This window comes from Thunnus albacares, chromosome 11, assembly GCF_914725855.1.
Source record: "Thunnus albacares chromosome 11, fThuAlb1.1, whole genome shotgun sequence".
Taxonomy (NCBI): Eukaryota; Metazoa; Chordata; class Actinopteri; order Scombriformes; family Scombridae; genus Thunnus; species Thunnus albacares.
Window position 1 is genome coordinate 5,163,225 of NC_058116.1, and position 17,664 is coordinate 5,180,888.

Consider the following 17,664-nt stretch of genomic DNA (forward strand, 5'->3'; position numbering starts at 1 on the left):
TGACACCATATTATAAATAAATGTCAAATAAAATAAAATCAAAGCTGAGTGAATGGTATGTTATGATCAAATTTAGTTTTTTAGGGAAGAAACAAATGATTTACAAGTGTTTTTATTTGCGATACTGCTAATTATTCTTACAAACACTCAATGTATAATTGGTTGACCTTGATCATGATAATATGTCTTGTGCAGTTTGGAACACAAAGAAAATCTAAAGGTAGATGTTGTATTAGAAAAAAGAAATAACCTTTTAGATTAAAAGGTCCTCATTTCAGTGTATGAATATGCATATGATCCAGTAGTATTTTTAAAATGTATTAAACTCTGTCCCAATGAATAAATGTACTAGCAAGTAAAACTGAACTGTGTAGTCAAAATCATGTCAGATTTTCAAATTTATTATGTATTTATTTATTAAGATAAATTAAAATGAATTGTTGGCAGTCAAATTGTTTCATATTGCAGAAAGTACTCATGTAATAATCACAATATTCCTCAAGTTTTACATGGGTTCATAACACAGCTCAGTCCTTTTTCTCTTACACTTAGACAGCTAGAGCTTTCTAACCAAAATACAAAAAGTAACGCAGGATAAAATACCTCCTTAATGGCCGGACCACTTACCTACCACCAGTGATATGACGTGGATCGTCAAAACACAGAGGAGGATCCTTTTGCATTCCCAAGGCATTTCTGTAGTAACAGAGCTGAATGGGGAAAGCAGCTGTCTGGGAACTTTAAGTCAGTGCTTAACGGTGCTCAGCTGCTCCGTTTAGCCCCAGACTGGTAGATGGAGATCAGCTTTTGGTTTGAGAAAATCCCAGCTCTGTGCAGTGTTGTAACTCTCCAACGACTACTCAGCCTTTAACTGGCAGATAGCAGGAATGAAGCAAGGCAGGAATCCATATAAAGCAGTCCAAAAAGAGAACTATAAGAATGTTTCTAAAGATTGTAAAAGAGTTTACTATGTTCCTTTTCTTGAAGCTCCACTTTAAGCCTGAACATATCCACAACAAATGTCTCCCTGTCCCTCTTACTCAGTCATCACATTTGTTAGTGGGTGACTGTTTTTTTCCCAGACTGGGCTTGTTCTGGACTGACAAGTGGTTGAAGCTCTTTGCCTGGCGGTAAATTCATGACCTCATTGGTGTTCAATGGCTGTTTGTTTAAAATGCCGGACTCTGGCCTGGCTGCCCACTGATTTGTGTGTGGATGAGCTTGAAAGTGTGTGTGTGTGTGTGAGAGAGAGAGAGTGAGGAGGGGTCATTCTGTAGTGTCTGAGGGAAATCAATCACCAGCTGATTGATTTTTCCACTATCAATACGCTTTTACACAATCTATGCTCTTTGTAAATACTTTGAAAGACTGAATACGCAGTTTATTTGACTGGATCTTGCCTCTTGTTTGTAATTACACACAAAATATAATCCTTCCTAAGGAAAATAGGTCAACAGTAGTCGCAGTTGGCAGTGAATTTGTTTGTCTCAGTGTTAATCACATAGTGATTTAGAACATGATTATACTTAAGGCCTCAGTAGAAAAAAGAAACACATTTTGACTATTAATAGTAAATTTGACTCTCCACTAGCTACTGTATGTGGAGTTTATTATTACCAAAGCCCGCTTGCTTCAAAACTCAAAGAAAAATGATGTAACACAACCTTTCTTTGGTGACAATGAAGTTGCAGAATGTAGAATGAGAAGGAGGATGGGCTTTTCATCATAAACTTTAATTTTATACCAAGCATATTTCCATAGAGTAACACCAGGTGATATTGAACAATCGTGTCAATGTAACAAGATCAAAGTCCTATCCTACTGATAGTCAAGGTATTGCCTTAAACCATCTCTTCTTAAGCATTTATAAAGCCAAAAGCACTGACAAAACAAGGAGTGAATGCAACTGATCTGCAATTCAAGAAAATCAAACAAAAACGCATACTGAAGTTATCAGAATAACTTGGAAGAGGCTATAATTACATACAAATTCCACACAGTGCATTTAAAGGAACACTAACAATGGATGATCACCATGTGTGCGTAATATTTACTTTCACTTTACAGCTTTTTGTTGCTGCAGGACAATGGTGTTATTCATGCATGAGAATGAGGTCACAAACTGACACACATCTTTGTATATTTAGCTATTTTTCAGTGAAAAATCCTTCATATTGTGATTTTAGTACAATTATAATTATCAGAGGTTATTTACTCCTTATTTTCTATGAATATATATATTTTTTACTTCCTCTCCTGTGGCAACTGGGAGGCAAGCCATTCAATGGTTCTTTTGCGTGCTTCCTCCCAGGTGTATCTGGGGATGTATCCCAGGTCCCTCTTAGCCTTCTGATAGGAGAAGGTGAATGGTGTGTTCAGCATGGTGAGGAGCTGCCGGTTCAGAGGTGGGACGATGCGTATGAAAGGACGGAGCATCATGCACAGAAATTCCAATAAGTAGCAGATCACATAGAGGAGGCCGAGTGGCAGCAGGAGTTTCTCTTGAATGTTGAAGCCCAAAGGTGACATCATGGCGTGGTTGAAGTCTGAATAACTCACAGGTGGTGTATCATCTGAAATGAAGTAAAAGTTTCCTCCAATCATGTTTCTTTTTTGTGGATCTTTGAGGCTGTGGGCTGCCTGGATGTGGGCGACAGCCACATTGCCCACATAGACAGGATTCACACGAGCTTCTGGTGCAGACATTCGGTACAGCACATCCTTGTTTCGTATCCCGTCGCCCATGTGACCCAGGAGGAAACGACAGCCCTCCCCATAGATGTACATGGGTCTGAGGGCGCATGTGGCCAGTCGACCTCCGTTTTGGAGCACCTCTCCGTGGGCCTGGAGGGATCTCTGCTCAGCCTCCTTTTTGGTTTTGCTGTAGGCAAACTTCAGGGAGGAGTTGTACAATGCGTCCTCATTGCCATTGATTATAGGTTCACCTTTGGCGTTTGGGCCCATCACCTCAATGGAGCTGGTGTAGATGAAGGACACTACGTTCTCTTGAATACATGCTTCCAGAAGCATCTGCGTTCCTGGAAAGCAAAGATGATGTTGATTTCATACATGCTGAAGGACTCAAAATGAATTCATCTCACCTCAGAGTAGTATAAACCTTTCTTATGTTGTCAAATCAACAAAAACATATGCTGACTAAAACAAGATCTAATGACTCTGTCTTTCCAGGTTGGGCTATTTTATCATTAAGGCCAAGGACTGCATAAGAAAACTAGAAAAGTTGTGGAGAAATTACAGTTGAAACATTTGAAATGTTGAAATGTCTATGTGTGGCTGGGATGTTTGGAGTTTAACCACTAAAAATAGTTGAAGTGGCAGTTTAAATGGAAGCACTGTTGAAGGAGGAGGAGCAAGAGTTGAAGTGTCAGTGGAAGTGCAAATGCTTAAAGGAGTTGGAAAGTAAGATGAAGTGAAAGTGCTGAAGGGAACTCAAGTGTCAGTTAAAGTGTAAGCATGAAGTGTAACCACTGAAAAGAGTTGATATCAGCTGATGTATAAGTGCAGAAAGATTTTACCGTCAGTTCAAGTGTACTAAAAGAAGTTAATGTCAGCTGTAGTAAGTGTCAGCTGTAGTTGAAGTATAAACTCTGTGTAAAGTTGAAGTGTCAGTTAGAGTTTAAGTTTAAGTTTAAGTGCCAAAAAATGAAATAGTTCTATTTTATCAACATCAACATTTGGAGGCATTATGACACATCCATCAAAATCATTTAGAAAATTCAAGCCAGGAAATGAAAATAGTTTGAGGTTTCCCAGTAGAGCTTTGAATGTGTTATACTTACCTTTGACATTGACCCCGTACATCTCGCTGTCCTCCACTGATCCATTAAGGTCAATGATAGATGCGATGTGGAAGACAACTGATGCACCTCGACAGGCTTTTCTTAGGAAATCACCGTCCCTGATGTCCCCCTCAAAAACACTCACCTTTGTGTCACCTCTACAGTCTGGCACACAGCAAATCAATAATTAATACAATATGAGGCATACTTATTAAAATACAAAAGAAATAAATACAAAACAGTTAAAATGACAATTTATGGTATTTTCTTGTGTCTTCTGTCCCTAAATAAATGTAGGCTACTATTGCTGTTATGTGAAAAGCTATAAAGTCAACAGCAATAATATAAAACACCCTTAGAGTGGCTTTCAACCATGCTTTACATTTATCTAACAAATTCATACTCTCATTTGTTGCAGAATTTATTTCATCCCAAGAATAATCATTTAGTTGAGGTTACTTTGGGAAAACCAATAATCAATCTTTTTGTAATGTTAAAGAAAAACAGTGAAGAGTAAATTTAGTCAGATTTTTACCCTCCAGAGTCTGTACAATTTGGGGCGGTATGTGTTTGTCCAGCAGTCGAATCTCAGCCATTTTCTCTTCCTCCAGCAGCAGCCGGACCAGTCGTTTCCCCAGGAATCCACAGGCGCCCGTCACCACACACACATCCCCTCTCAGAGACATTGTAGGTTTATTTTCTCTTGGAGTGACGACAAAAAGAAATCCTGCAAACTTCACTTCCAAAGCTCCTCTTTTGGTGACCTCTTAACAAACTATAAAAGAAGTGGCTCAAAGAAGGAGAATACAACTTTTGTGTTCTTGGAGGTTTCAGATTCTGTCTGTGGGAGAATGACAGCACCCTCTGCACTCTTTGCCTCAGCCCATCCACTTTTTGTAAGCCCAGAAAACGTACTAGAAAAAACGAATTATTTGCACCAAGGCAGTGTGAAAAAAGGGGATGGGCCCTGCTACTTCAGGGTGTGACGCTTTCTTAAGCTAGACAAAATAAGCACTGGAATCTTTTATATGCCAAGGACAGTTGCTTTCTAGAAGCTGTAACCTTTTATTCGATTGGGAATAGCATTCTGTTTAAGGCGGTGGGCCGATTCAGCATGCTTTTACAAAGCATACTTCTTTACAAAGCCTTTCAAAGCATACTTTTGTCCCAGCTGGCTGCTATTTAACTGTTTTCTGCCTTCTGCAGCAGTTATTCTCTAATTGTTTTAAGTATGCAGCCCTGTGGAGTGTTTCCTTTTCCTTGAACAAAACTCAGCTTTATGCAAGACTTTTGATTACTTTTTATGAACACTTTATATCATTTAAATCTTTGTATTCAAAGTGACCTTAAATAAACTAAAGGGTATATTTGTTTTTTAGTCTAGTGATGAGGCTCTACAAGATTTGAAGACCCTTTTACTGCTTTGTTTAGAAATTCAGAGGTTTCAGAGATTCAGAAGTTTTAAAGGGCTCCTTTAAAGCAGTTCAGATCTGTACTCAAGGACATTAATTAAGTAACTCAAATACTTCCTCTCCAAGGTACAAGGCCAGATCAGCCAAATAGAACAAGATAGGATGTTTCAAGGTGACACTGTCTGTCCAAATGGCCAAATATCTTTTCCCTTGCACAGTGATGAATTGTAGTTGGCCATGGTTTACTCAGTAAAGGGTACGGTGGGTCATATGGCAGTTCAGTGGAAAGTGTGAGTGTTGCAGGGTTTTTACCTGTGACCTTGTAGTTATGGGTATACTCTATATTATCATATATGTAAACATCCAGAGTTATATTTGGCCATGGTCTTTGTTTTTCATAATCATCAGTTTTTCCACCCACGGCAACATTGTGGTCTTGATGTTATGCCACATAGGCTTCTTTTGATGTTTTCGCCTATGAAGATGATTTGCTTTGTTTGAAATAAGTCTGCAACAGAGAGTGAAATTAGGACATGTCTAAAATATTATTGTATAATAAAAAGTACTGCTAGCTTTGGGCATCTTCTCCTCAGACAACTATCACAGGTTCTGTAATTTCAATGATATTTTATGCTCCTGAATACTAGTTGTCTGCTTTTCAGTATTTGTAGTCCTTGGCAGAGCAGTCATTGATATTTCAGCTGTCTGTTGTCTTACCTGGAGGTGAAGGATGAAGTCCCAAGGATAGTTTCATCATCACCAAGTACACAGACGTGTGTGGTCTTATGTGTGTTAATATGCTTGTACACATATAGCTGTTGAAGAACTTAACATGAAGATCATAATCTGTTTTATTTTTTATTTTATTTTTATCTGAAAACACAGTATGATGATATAAATATACAAAACATAACAAATCAAATATTTATCCATCAATTTTGCTGCTATGAGAGTAGCTGAGTAGCTGCATTTTGGCAACATGGTGCATCAATAAAATCCAAAGTATTCTCACTGTACAGCGCATGTCTTCATTTACTTTTTACAGAATCAATATACTATTCATCAAACAGTAAGAACTCAACATTTTCTTCTCCAACACACTGTTGGTACTAAACATGGAAACAAGGCACTGCAGTCCATATACAGGTCACTACTAACTTAATGCAAAAAGCAAAAAATCCCAAAAAAGACCAAAGCCAACAATTAATTTCATTGTCTGTTTAGCCACAACCTGGTACATGGCTTTATTATGTGTTTTAATAGTTTAATACACTGTGAAACATCATACAAGACTTTAGTCAAATCTTTTGATATTAACTTAAATATATACGTTTTACTAGCTTAAAGTTAATTTGACTGAAACATTTTAGTACAGTATTCTTTTTCAGACCTTTTGAGAACTCATAAACATGAGTACTGACTGAAGTGTTTTGACTGAAAATGTGTTGAATTAATATACTGAGAGTTCACTCAACTCATTCAAATAAATTTCTAAAGAAACATGATCAGCATATTAGCAGACCTTCCTGCATACATTGTTTGAGAATTTAAATTCCCCATAGATCGTTTTTTGTTGTTTGAAGAAAACATGCATGATAGAAACTTGTTGTGTGTCTTTATTACATGTAAAGATAAGTTGTGGTTGTTTCTTTTTACCCCTGTTCGCTTAAAATTCAACAAGGGCACTTAGAGCAGTCTTGCACACTGTCTTTGTACTGACTGTGCAGAGAAAACAACAAGCAGAGCAGAATGGATGCTGCATGGCAGATAGTTAACACTAAAGAAAGTGAAATAGGATTTGACAGAAAGGTATTACATTTTTTATGTAGAATACCAATGTCAGCTAGCTAGCCATACTTACACCTGCAGCTTATGCTTGAAACCCACACTATTTCCTGTTTTACCTACTTGTTGACACAGCATGCAGTTCAATTTTGCCTTGCAAATTCTGGTCAGACTGCGGTGAAAGTCTGAAACCCCTGCCTACTGTCAAATCAGCTCTTAGCTGTGGGCAGCGGGCACTCCTGGATCTGAGCCTCATCTACTGACCCCTCTGGCAGATGAACTGTCATTGTACATGCACGTATCCCTCCAAGAGGCTCCAAGACATTGAACACCCTGTCCCACATGTCCTGCTCTGGATCATACCGCTGCACAATATCTACCATGCACCTGCTGTTCCAGGAATACCCACCCACCACGTAGATCTGCCCATTAAACACTGTCACGCCAACGTCACTCTGGCCTCGCGGCATGGGAGCCACCACCGTCCACTGGTCTGTCTTGGGGCTGTAGTATTCACAGCCCAGGACGTCGTCATAGTCGCTGCTGCCTCTGAAGTGATTTCCGCCCATGACGAAGAGTCTGTCTCCTACAGTGCACATGCAGTGCAGGCCGCGGAGCTCCGTCATGTCGGCCCGCCGACTCCATGCGTCAGTGTCAGGATTGTAACACCAAAGCTCCTTCTGGAATGTGTCACGGGTAATGCCACCTGTGTGACACAAGAGAATGCAACAATTATGCCATAAAACATCTGTCCATATCGGATTTTAAAGCTACTAAAATGTGTGTATAGTATAGCAGGAGAGTATAGGAAATGGGAAAAAGATACACTTAACAACGTAGTAAATGTAAACATTTAAAAAAAAATGTTATTATTGTTTATTCTAAAGATGTTTTGGATTAATAAATCAAATTTATATTCCATAAAATGTCAAAATTAAGACGAATGCTCTTCAAGCTATCGGAGTCCAAAGCAATGTCATCAAACAATTGACTGTGTCTGACCAACAACGAAAGAGAAAGTCAAAAAAGAAAGATGCACAAAACATCACTTGTGTACCAACATATAGATATGGAAAAGATGCCATTCTAAATCAAGTTTCCTGTACTTTTAAACCCTTTAATTAGTTCTAAACTTTGGATTTTTGGTTTAGCGTATAATTTGCCTGAGTTGTAACTCAAAAAGTGGTAGGTGGAATGAAATGAGACGTGGGTTTTAATCTTGTTGAAAAGCACCGTGGTCCATTTCAACCACAAGTTTTTGTGTTCTCAGGTTCACAGTTCTATGTGTGAAACTTGTGTTTCTGCTTTCATAATGAGAAGCCAGTTTCCCGTCCAAGGTTGCTAAGAAACCACCTGAGTTTAGACTGAGAGCTTCTCAGATATGTGTCTGCTGCTAAAGGAAGGAAGTGGTTTCAAATAGGTCAGCTAAGCGAGCTTTATGAAATATAATTCATCTTGACACAGTGGAACTTTTGTTGTCTATAGTCCTTATACAACTGCCACTGGTGTTGTTTTACCTCTTACATGTGAATGAGAATTTATACCTTGGATGATCTGATTGTGTAATTACAAGAAAGCAGACTCACCACAGAACTGGATGATTCACGATTCAAGATTTAGATTAGTTTACTGTAATTTTCTTGCATACTTGCATACACACAAAAAACCCACTCAATATTATATATCTGTCGGTTTTCTGTGTGTGATGTTTTGTGATCGTGTGAATAATTGCCCTCTCTCACTAGCAAAGGAAGAAGTTGTAGGATGGTGTTATACAGCTGCACAAAGGGAGGAACAAAGGCTATACAAAGCATGTGACATCAACACTGGAGACTATGTTGAAGTTGCCTGTGAACTGTCAACATTGGTTTCTTTTTACCACAAAGGCAAGCCTCCTGTAAGTGCAACCATGACCATGATCTTTCTCTATATGTTTTTGTTTCCTACACCTTGTCAGACCTTACAGAGGTCTCTGATCAGAAAATGGTTGATGAGTCATTTTTGGAACAGTCATGGGTGTTGTTAACTTATATTCTCGTTTAGGAGGACTTTTTGGTCACCATACAATTCTTCATAGGCCACTTCAATGAGACAATCTACTTTTCAGTCTCTCTTGCTTCAAATAAGCAGCATTAATTGTGTTTACTTGTGAATGTGATTTTATCTCATACTCATTCTTGGTATTTTATCACTGTGTCACAAAAACTAGAACACTGAACAAAAGTGATCAAACATAATCACTGACAGTGTAAACAATGTTATCTTACCTGAGATGTACATGAGGTCCCCGTGAACTGTTCCAGCATGTCCATAGTGAGGCTCCACCATTTTGGCCACAAATGTCCACTCATTTTTTTTCAGGTTGTAGCACTCCACCGTGTCTGATCAAAGTGACAGAGAGATGTTTGGGGTTGAACTTTATGTAAGCATGAGTCTGACTTTGAAAGGGGAATAAAATAATCCTGATTCACTTATGTGTTTTTTTTTAGTAGAATTAGTGGAAGCAGCAGTAACATACGGAGAAGTAATAGTATCAGAGGTAGTGGCAGCAAAAGTGGAGGCGCCATAAGTAGTAGCAGAAGTGTTAAGTGTTATAATTATTTTTTATGAATTCAACTGACTATAGAAATAAACTGTACATTAGTAGAGAAAGTAATAGCAGCTCACCAATCTCCCCTGAGGCATTCCTTCCACCAACTGCCAACAGTTTCCCCTTCAGAGCACTGAGGTGGAAGAAGGTCCTCTTCTCGTTGAGAGAAGCAATTTGAAGCCACTTGTCGAAGCGCGGGTCATACCGGTAGGCGCTGTCTATGGCCGTCTTACCCTTGGTGTCATAAGTACTCTGGCCTGAGAAGCCAAAAGAATCAGTGTTTGAGTGGTAAATAACATGGATAATAAATTACAATTTTTCAGTCTCTCCTATACATTATTTTACGCTCTTATTTCTTAAAACAGCATTGTTTCATATAACTTCATATTGTTTAGTTACACCTTGACTCCATAATTTAAATAAAATGGGTGTGTAGTCTGACACAGAGTGGTCTATGGTCTTGATTGCTGCATTTTTGTGTTTGATTTGTTTTGGTTCAAAGAGCTCATTTATGTATGTGCTGACAAGAGCTTGTGTTGGGTTATGTAATGCAAGGTTTTAAGCACATGTACCTGTAATTGAAATGCACCTGAAATTTGCATTTCCAGAGTCACAATGCAATCATTCTGTGTAAATGTGTTTGTCTTAAATACCTAAAGTACAATAAATGAACTCAAGGGGTTTGAATAAACTGCTTGTCAGAGTGAATATTGCTGGTAGAGTGTGTGAACTGTTGGTGCTCTGACCTCCAACAATGAAGAGGAAGCCACCCAGTAGAGCCACACCATGCTGGTAGCGTGGCACCTCCATGGGCTTCAGGGCTCTCCAATGGCCAGTCTTCTCATCATACAGCCTTAACTCCCGGCTCACCACCAGCTGCTGTCGCATCACACCACCCAGTGCCAGAATGTGTGTGGCGTCTGAGCGTATCTGTGTGCGCTCAGTTTGCAAGGCGGGCTGCATAAAAGGCATCATCTGGTAGTTGCTGGCCTCCAGCAGGAGGTTCACACAGGCTGTGTCAGAGCGCATCAGAGAGTCGCCTCCCTCCTCATCATCCTGGGAGATCTGAATCAGCTCACTGGGGCTCATCAGTGGGAAACGAATATTACGCATCAAGGCATAGACAGCGGAGCGGCGTTGAGGAGGGTCATGGTCCAGCCATCTTCTGGCGATGTCGTAGAGCTCCATTTCAGTGAAACCATTCAGGGAGTTGCTGCCAAGAGCATTGGCCATGCTGGTCTCAGAGAGCTGGAGGTAGCGACCACACTGCACCAACTCTGATAGGTTCTGGCTCACAAACTCACCTAGGTTTGTTACAACAAAGAGGATAAACAGTATTAATAAACAGTGTTCATTTCTTCCCCCAGTTCCTTAAATTATACTTATACTTAAAACTAAAAGGATGCTGGGGACAATTTTAGTGCTCCTATGTTATAATAATGATGTGTTTCCAGGAGTCCATGTCCAGGTTTTAAAATGTTAAACATCCACTTCATCTGTACAGATCTAAGACAGACTGTGCTTTTGTTTCTGTGCTCTCAGATCAGTTCCACATCACTCACCTATGTTTAGCTGAACGTCCTCCAGAAGCAAGTCTGTGGCGATACGCTCCACCTCCACACAGTTATCAATAGTAATCTGCATCAGAAAGGAGATAAATTAAATTAACATGATTTAAAAATAATTGTCAGTTCAGATCTACATTACTTTATCATACAAGGTTCACTCAAAATGTAATGTATTCTGTACATTAGTATAGACTAGGCCTCCTATGGAGCTGAATATAATGACCTGCCATAAATGTATTGATGAAACATCAAAGGAGTGGGACATTATACTGAGTCAAACCTCTCTCACCTCACTGCTCAGAAGCTGATTGCAGAAGCTCAGAACAGGCATGACCTGCAAGAAGTTTGCAGCCTCCAGTGTGTCCTGGAGATTACCCATGTCGAGGTTGACTTTGGATGTGTAGATGAAGTCTATAATGTTCTTTAAACCTGATTTAGTGACTCCATGTAGCTTGATCTCTCTCATCTCCTGCTCCCTCATGCCTCCTGATAAAGGGAGAACAAGTACAAAGAGACAAAGACAAGGTGAATGAATGATTTTGCATCGTTTCAGGAGATTTGTCTTGTGCAGTCATAATGCCCAAGGGCACAGTCAGGGAGATATAAGGACACAGCTGACATGGTTCATCAGAAACATGAGGGATAATATAAGCATTATAGTTAATTTTGTACTCAAATGCAAATGTGAAGCTGCAACTGAAAGGAAGTTTAATGCAGAAGTAAGACAGCACCAACTTGTTTTTCCTCTTTGCTTTCACTTTTTGTGAATGTTTATTTCAAACTGAAAATATGAGTAGTGGCATCCCAAACACAATAAATATGTTGATATTTTATATTTACCCTCTTCATTGGAACATTAAACCAAAAATAAGCCAGAGGGTCAAATGTGAATGTATATATATTTTAGCCAGCAGTGTGGCTGTAGAGAGAGCAATGTCAGTTGGTAAAGAAAAGTCGGTACCACTTTCTGATAAGGGTTTATAAGCATTAATAAGCATACATTTTGGGTTGCCAGGTAGTGAAAAATCCCTCCTTTCTATATCACCATAACATTTGCTTTATCTAATTCTTTAGGAAGACATCTCTGATGTTCAGCCATTTTCTGGAAAAGGCTGCAGGGCATCCAGATGAAAATCCATTTATTAACAAATTTATTAACATTTATAACTGCAGACTAATTATTTTCATTATGCATGCAGACTGGATGACTTAGAAAATCTGAACCCCTTTATTAATACCTTTTAAGACCTGATGACTTATCATAAACTGTGAAACGTTTACAGTTATAAATGGTGATAAGTCAGTAACATTTGAATAAAAGCATCTGCCAAATGACAAAATGTAAATGTGTAACAATAGTCTGACAAGCTAAGTCTGTGATGTCCTAAGTTGCTACATAACAGAGGATAACATCTTTTGCAATAACACAGTGTTTTCTCTGGCACCAACCTGAGGAAAAACTTCACATTTTGGCCCCATTGGTGGTAAGGAACTAAAATTATTATTATTATTATCATTTTCTAAACAACGTTTCCATGGCTGTGTTTCGGTGTATAATAGGCTGTGTAATAGGCATTGCAGTGTCACAGGGCCAGCAGCATGGCTTTGGACCTGTAGTTTTGTGACCACATCAGACACGATGTTGTGTTTTCCCATTCACAATGTAATACAATCCAATCACACAGCCCTCTAACTCTTAGACCTAGTTTAACTTTAATTCTGAAACTTAAAAAAGATTTAACTCTTTGGTACTTTTTCATACTGTACTGAAATGCGTTTTGTTCACCCCAAATTACATACACATGTACATTCAACCCTGTCTACAAGAAATTACATTTATATTGGCCAACATAAGTGTTTTCCCATTGATGTTGTCATTGAACATTTTACTACTACTTTTTTGCAACTTGCCAGATACATTTAGTAGAAACATTTTCTCATTATGCTGACAGAATACATAATTCAGGCGGCACTACATTTAGTGTATTTGCTTTTGTAAATCAGTAGTATATAAATTGCAATACATTTTAATTGTAATAATACTGTAAATTGTAATTTTTAAGTGACAGCCAGAGTTGATTCCTTACATATAGTGTTGCTGCTCTGTTATATTACACTGTAGTGCATTCATTATTCAAAGCCCAAGTTTCATATGTTGCCTTTAACTGAATGGAAAGGAAAGGACAAAGAATGGAACTGAAAGGACAAAGAATGGAACTGAAAGGACAAAGAATGGAACTGAAAGGACAACTCACCTGTGAACATTGCCTTGAAGTAGTCACTGGATGAAGCCATGATGACTCTGTGAACTGGGAAAGTTTCCTTGCTGTCTCCAGGAACCAAGATGACATCACAGAGAACGTCATTTGCCCGAAAAGCATCGAAGCCCTTTGGGGAAACAAAACAGCAATATGTGGCATGAATAGTTTGGCTCAATGAACTTTAACATCAGTAAATCACTTTCATAATAATCTTGAGACATGGCTGAAGGGAGTGGTGACCTCCATCACATTCGTCTCAGACTTTTTATTGTGGTTTTTGTGGGTAATATGCTATATGCACAGGGGGATGCTTGCCTTCCTATGAGAGTGCTGAGAGGAGAGCTAGTGAAAATTATTTTAAAGATGTTTATCACCTTCAGCTGAGTGTAAGCCAATCAGTCACAATCATATACCTGCAACACAGCTGTTCCATGTTCAGTGCTACTGAACGCCCTGGACAGCGGCCGAGGGGGAAGTTTGGGTTTTGTGGATTTGTCTGGGCGTTTAGGTGGAATATCCATGGGTGGGGAGAGAGGAGCTGGAGATGGAGATGGAGTTGGAGGTGGAGCTGGAGCTGGAGCTGGAGCAGGAGATGGAGCAAGAGCTGGTGGAGAAGGTCTGTCATCTACCAAACCCAAATGGAGAAGAGATATTAAGAGATGAGGAGGACAGTCATGGTACTGTTGTCTAATTCCTATGCAACTATCAAAGTTGTTCAAATTTTGTTTGAACAACTTTTTGACACTTTAGACACACATATCACAGCCATTTTTGAATTTCTTCTCGCCAGTATGAAATTGTATCAGACAGTATCAATTATTACAGTAAGAATCAAAGCTACAAAGAGCCAGTGAGCACACACACCTCGTTGAGCAGGTCTGTCAGGTGGAGCAGGTGATCTGTCTTGCTGAGCCGGAGGTCTCGGGGGATCCCTGGAGTGATGCCTGCTGCCCAGGCGAGACAATCTGCGACTCAGCCTCCCCGGCCCACTGTCATCTCCACTTCCCCTACAGAGGAGGAGGCACAGCACATTTCAGGAACAGGTTGAGCTTTATTGCGACATTTAGCATCAGTAGAAACTCCAGACAGTATCAAAATTTAGTCTGAAATAAGGAATTACATCAGTAGTAATAGCAAGCTTACCAATTATGTGTCAAGATTTATTTTTAGGTTTCATCGTAGTTTCGGCAGTTTCATTTGCATGATGGAGTTTTGTCTCTCAGCACTTCCTCTTAGGTTATGTACTTATGCTGCCTCCCCCAGTAGAACTGGCAGACCCCAACTCCATCCCTGGTCCAAATCCTAACTTTAATCATCTCTATCCTTAAACACTTGATTAACTGAGTTTATTGCATGGCATAAACCCTGCCCCCTAAATGCTGCTTATGGAAGTCCCTTATCTGTTCTCTATCATGTGTCCTGTGACCTGAAAAGGAGGAACCAGTTAACTGTTTTCGTAAACCACTTCTCCTGTTTAAAATAGATTGTTTGCTAACATGCTAATATCCCCAAAATGTATTTGGTAAAACATTTTTAGTTATAATATGAAATAAAAAAAGACAAATAGTTGCAGCCATTAAAGTTACTATCTGTGATCCAAATGTGAACAAGTGTTTAAAGCTCACATTGTGTGTTTAAGGGCCTTTATTGCATTAAATGTGAAGCAAACTTGTAGGAATGCAGAAATGATGCAGAATGATTGCAAAACAATGTTAGTCAGTAGTTTAGACATGTGGAAATCAAGCACTTTTATCTTTTCTGATCTTGTTTTGACTCTTCTGAGACACTCAAACCTCAGGACTCACCTCCAATAAGAAATAATCCTTAACTAATTTATGTTACAGTACACAAGCATGTTGAACTAATAAATGCTTTGCAACATCAAGAGGGGAGGTGTTAAAATATAAGAAGGAAACACTGAAGCCCAAAACACCTTACCCCATGTCATTGGCCTCTTGGGGTTGAGGACTGTTGTTACGCTGGTGAGGCTTCCTAAGTGGAGACAAAATAAAGATTTTTAATTTGCAGAAATACATTGTTTGGGCAATGCTAGGTTGTTTGGCAGAATAAAGTGTCCTCTTTAAACCCCAGTGTAAGAAATGTACAGGAAATGTTTTCTGCCTACAATCAACCTTCACATTTGTGCATGTTCATGCTGGCTGATACAAAAATATCACTTCATCTCTATCATCTACTTCTTTGATCTTTTTGTTTTACGTCTCATTCAACAATTTAGTCAGAATTGTCTTAAAGTTTCTTCTGTATGGAGACACTCACACTGTGTTGATGTTCTCTTTTTCACATCAAACTCTGATAAATTCAGTACTTTTGACGTGGCCGATGATACATGGTTGGCAGACAGTAAATGTTCAACTTCCAACTAAAACTGTCACCAAAAACACTTTTATAATGTGTAAGCCGATTTTAGAGTACACTGACAACTCTGAGGTTTGCAGGTTGAATGTTGCTGATCAGTAAGTATTCATTATCAACATCCTCTTTGTGGTTGGTTTTTTGATGTTTGATATTCTGTGAGCACTGTCAGCTCAATCAAGATTTGGTAGCACCAGCAGTAATGTATTACAAATACCCCAAAGTCAAAGTCAGGGTAGAATTTACTGTCATTCTCTCCATATATGTTCAATACTTAGCATATAGGGGAGCAAAATTGTGTTCCTTCAGTGCTACTTTGTACACAATAAGAATAGATACAATAAGAACAGAAAACAAAGTAAAGTGCAAGTTCTTGTTGAATAAAGTACAATAAATGATGAGGATGTGCCTTGTTTTATTAAAAACAATAAAAATGTCTAATTGCTAAAATGTACATAAAAATGATAATACTTTAAAACCTGCAGCAAAAAAAAAAAAAGAAAAAAAGAAAAAAGAAAGAAGAGGTAAAAATGGTGGCAGGAAGAGTCTAACTATCAGTACTACTACAGTATTTCATGTTGAATTATTACAGGTATGTACTAAAAACATGTTTAATGACAATAAAACCAGTATGTATCTGGTATTACAACTCCATCTACTTGATGGTTTCCATAATACACAGACTGGCCAAATTATTGCCAACGATCACTTCTTTATACTACATAAATATAAACCACAAATTTTCCAGTATGTCAAGTCACATTTAGTTACAGTTTCATTATAACTCTATAACTGGAGCACATAGTACTTTTATTTGTGTTTAAGTTGTTCAGGATCCACAGAAATATCCTGTTGTCATCTTGGTGGTTATCTTACTGTCATGTGCTTGTAAGCTCTCATCTGTTTTAAATTTCAGATGACAGTCTGACAGTTTTAAACATCAGATAATTTATATACAGCATGAGAGATTACAGAGAGCGCTGGAGTCTTCATCCTAAAATGGTGACATTTACTTGCCGTCTCCCACACATTAATGCATGAACAAATGTGTTAATGACCATATATCCGTTCATAATAGCAATTTACTGATGTTTTACTGTTTTTATGTCAACTTTGACATCTGTCTTCCTCACTTCCGACAATAGTGGATCAAGAACTTTTATCAAACATAATATAAAACTGTTCTATCTTTACTGTGTATTATAGCAAAAAGTAGTGTCCAAAATTATTAGGTGACTTGACTTATTTAAAAAGGTATAACTTGCCAGTAATGGTGCGTCTAGCAAGTGTAAGCCACCAATCTTCAGTTCACCTTAATTTACCTCTTGCATAAAACGGCCAGTAACCACAAACTCAAACTCTTACTCAACTGGCAAGTGCAATAACAAAGAGATGCAGTAGCTTAGTGTCACGAATAGTTACAAAACAAATTTAAAGTGAGTGAAGTGATATGTAGAAAGCCTAAATGTACCTTCCTGTACAGCTGTAGCAGAACTGATATGAAAATGCACACATGAAGTTGTGGTACTTTATTGTGATACGCTGTGCCTGCAGGTGCCTCATATGGAGCCAGATCTAAGACATGAACTAAAAGGACCCCCTTACCTGAAAGAAATCCTCCTCAGGAGACTGGACCCTCTCTCCAGCCTGTTCGTCTAAGCAACCAGAACCCTGAGAGGAACACTGAGCAGAAAATGTCTGCTGCACTGCACCAGCTGGTTTGAGAGAAGTTGAGATGTATGAAAGAGCATCACCGTTCTCTGCCTTAAACCGAGACCTCAGTCACTTCCTGTGCTACTTCTCTTTCTCACTGTCTGCGCCTTTCCGCATCTTGACGCTCACCACTGCAGTGTGTCACACTTGTGATATACTGCA

The 17,664-nt window shown here is 38.8% G+C and overlaps 3 protein-coding genes across 4 annotated transcripts in view; all 3 read right to left on the reverse strand.

Moving 5' to 3' along the window:
• pla1a (phospholipase A1 member A) overlaps positions 1-1,169 on the reverse strand; it is an 18,448-nt gene extending 17,279 nt beyond the window's left edge. For both annotated transcript variants that reach the window (XM_044366016.1, XM_044366015.1), the window contains exon 1: positions 628-1,169. In XM_044366016.1, the coding sequence (XP_044221951.1) occupies positions 628-694 (67 nt within the window). In that variant the 5' untranslated portion in view covers positions 695-1,169. The remainder of the gene's footprint in view (positions 1-627) is intronic.
• Positions 1,170-1,712: 543 nt separating this feature from the next.
• hsd3b1 (hydroxy-delta-5-steroid dehydrogenase, 3 beta- and steroid delta-isomerase 1) lies at positions 1,713-5,217 on the reverse strand. The gene is made up of 3 exons (XM_044365905.1): positions 4,336-5,217; positions 3,801-3,965; positions 1,713-3,038 (listed from the first exon to the last, which is right to left on the reverse strand). The coding sequence occupies exons 1-3, from the start codon at positions 4,484-4,486 to the stop codon at positions 2,245-2,247; spliced, it is 1,110 nt and encodes a 369-aa protein (XP_044221840.1). The 5' UTR covers positions 4,487-5,217; the 3' UTR covers positions 1,713-2,244.
• An 849-nt stretch (positions 5,218-6,066) lies between these two features.
• On the reverse strand, positions 6,067-17,650 carry si:rp71-68n21.9 (kelch-like protein 9). The gene is made up of 11 exons (XM_044365901.1): positions 17,395-17,650; positions 15,355-15,408; positions 14,281-14,423; positions 13,830-14,041; positions 13,411-13,543; positions 11,445-11,641; positions 11,150-11,225; positions 10,334-10,891; positions 9,665-9,844; positions 9,265-9,378; positions 6,067-7,703 (listed from the first exon to the last, which is right to left on the reverse strand). Exons 2-11 carry the CDS (start codon positions 15,357-15,359, stop codon positions 7,207-7,209), a joined length of 2,115 nt encoding a protein of 704 aa, XP_044221836.1. The 5' UTR covers positions 15,360-15,408; positions 17,395-17,650; the 3' UTR covers positions 6,067-7,206.
• Between the last annotated feature and the right edge of the window lie 14 nt (positions 17,651-17,664).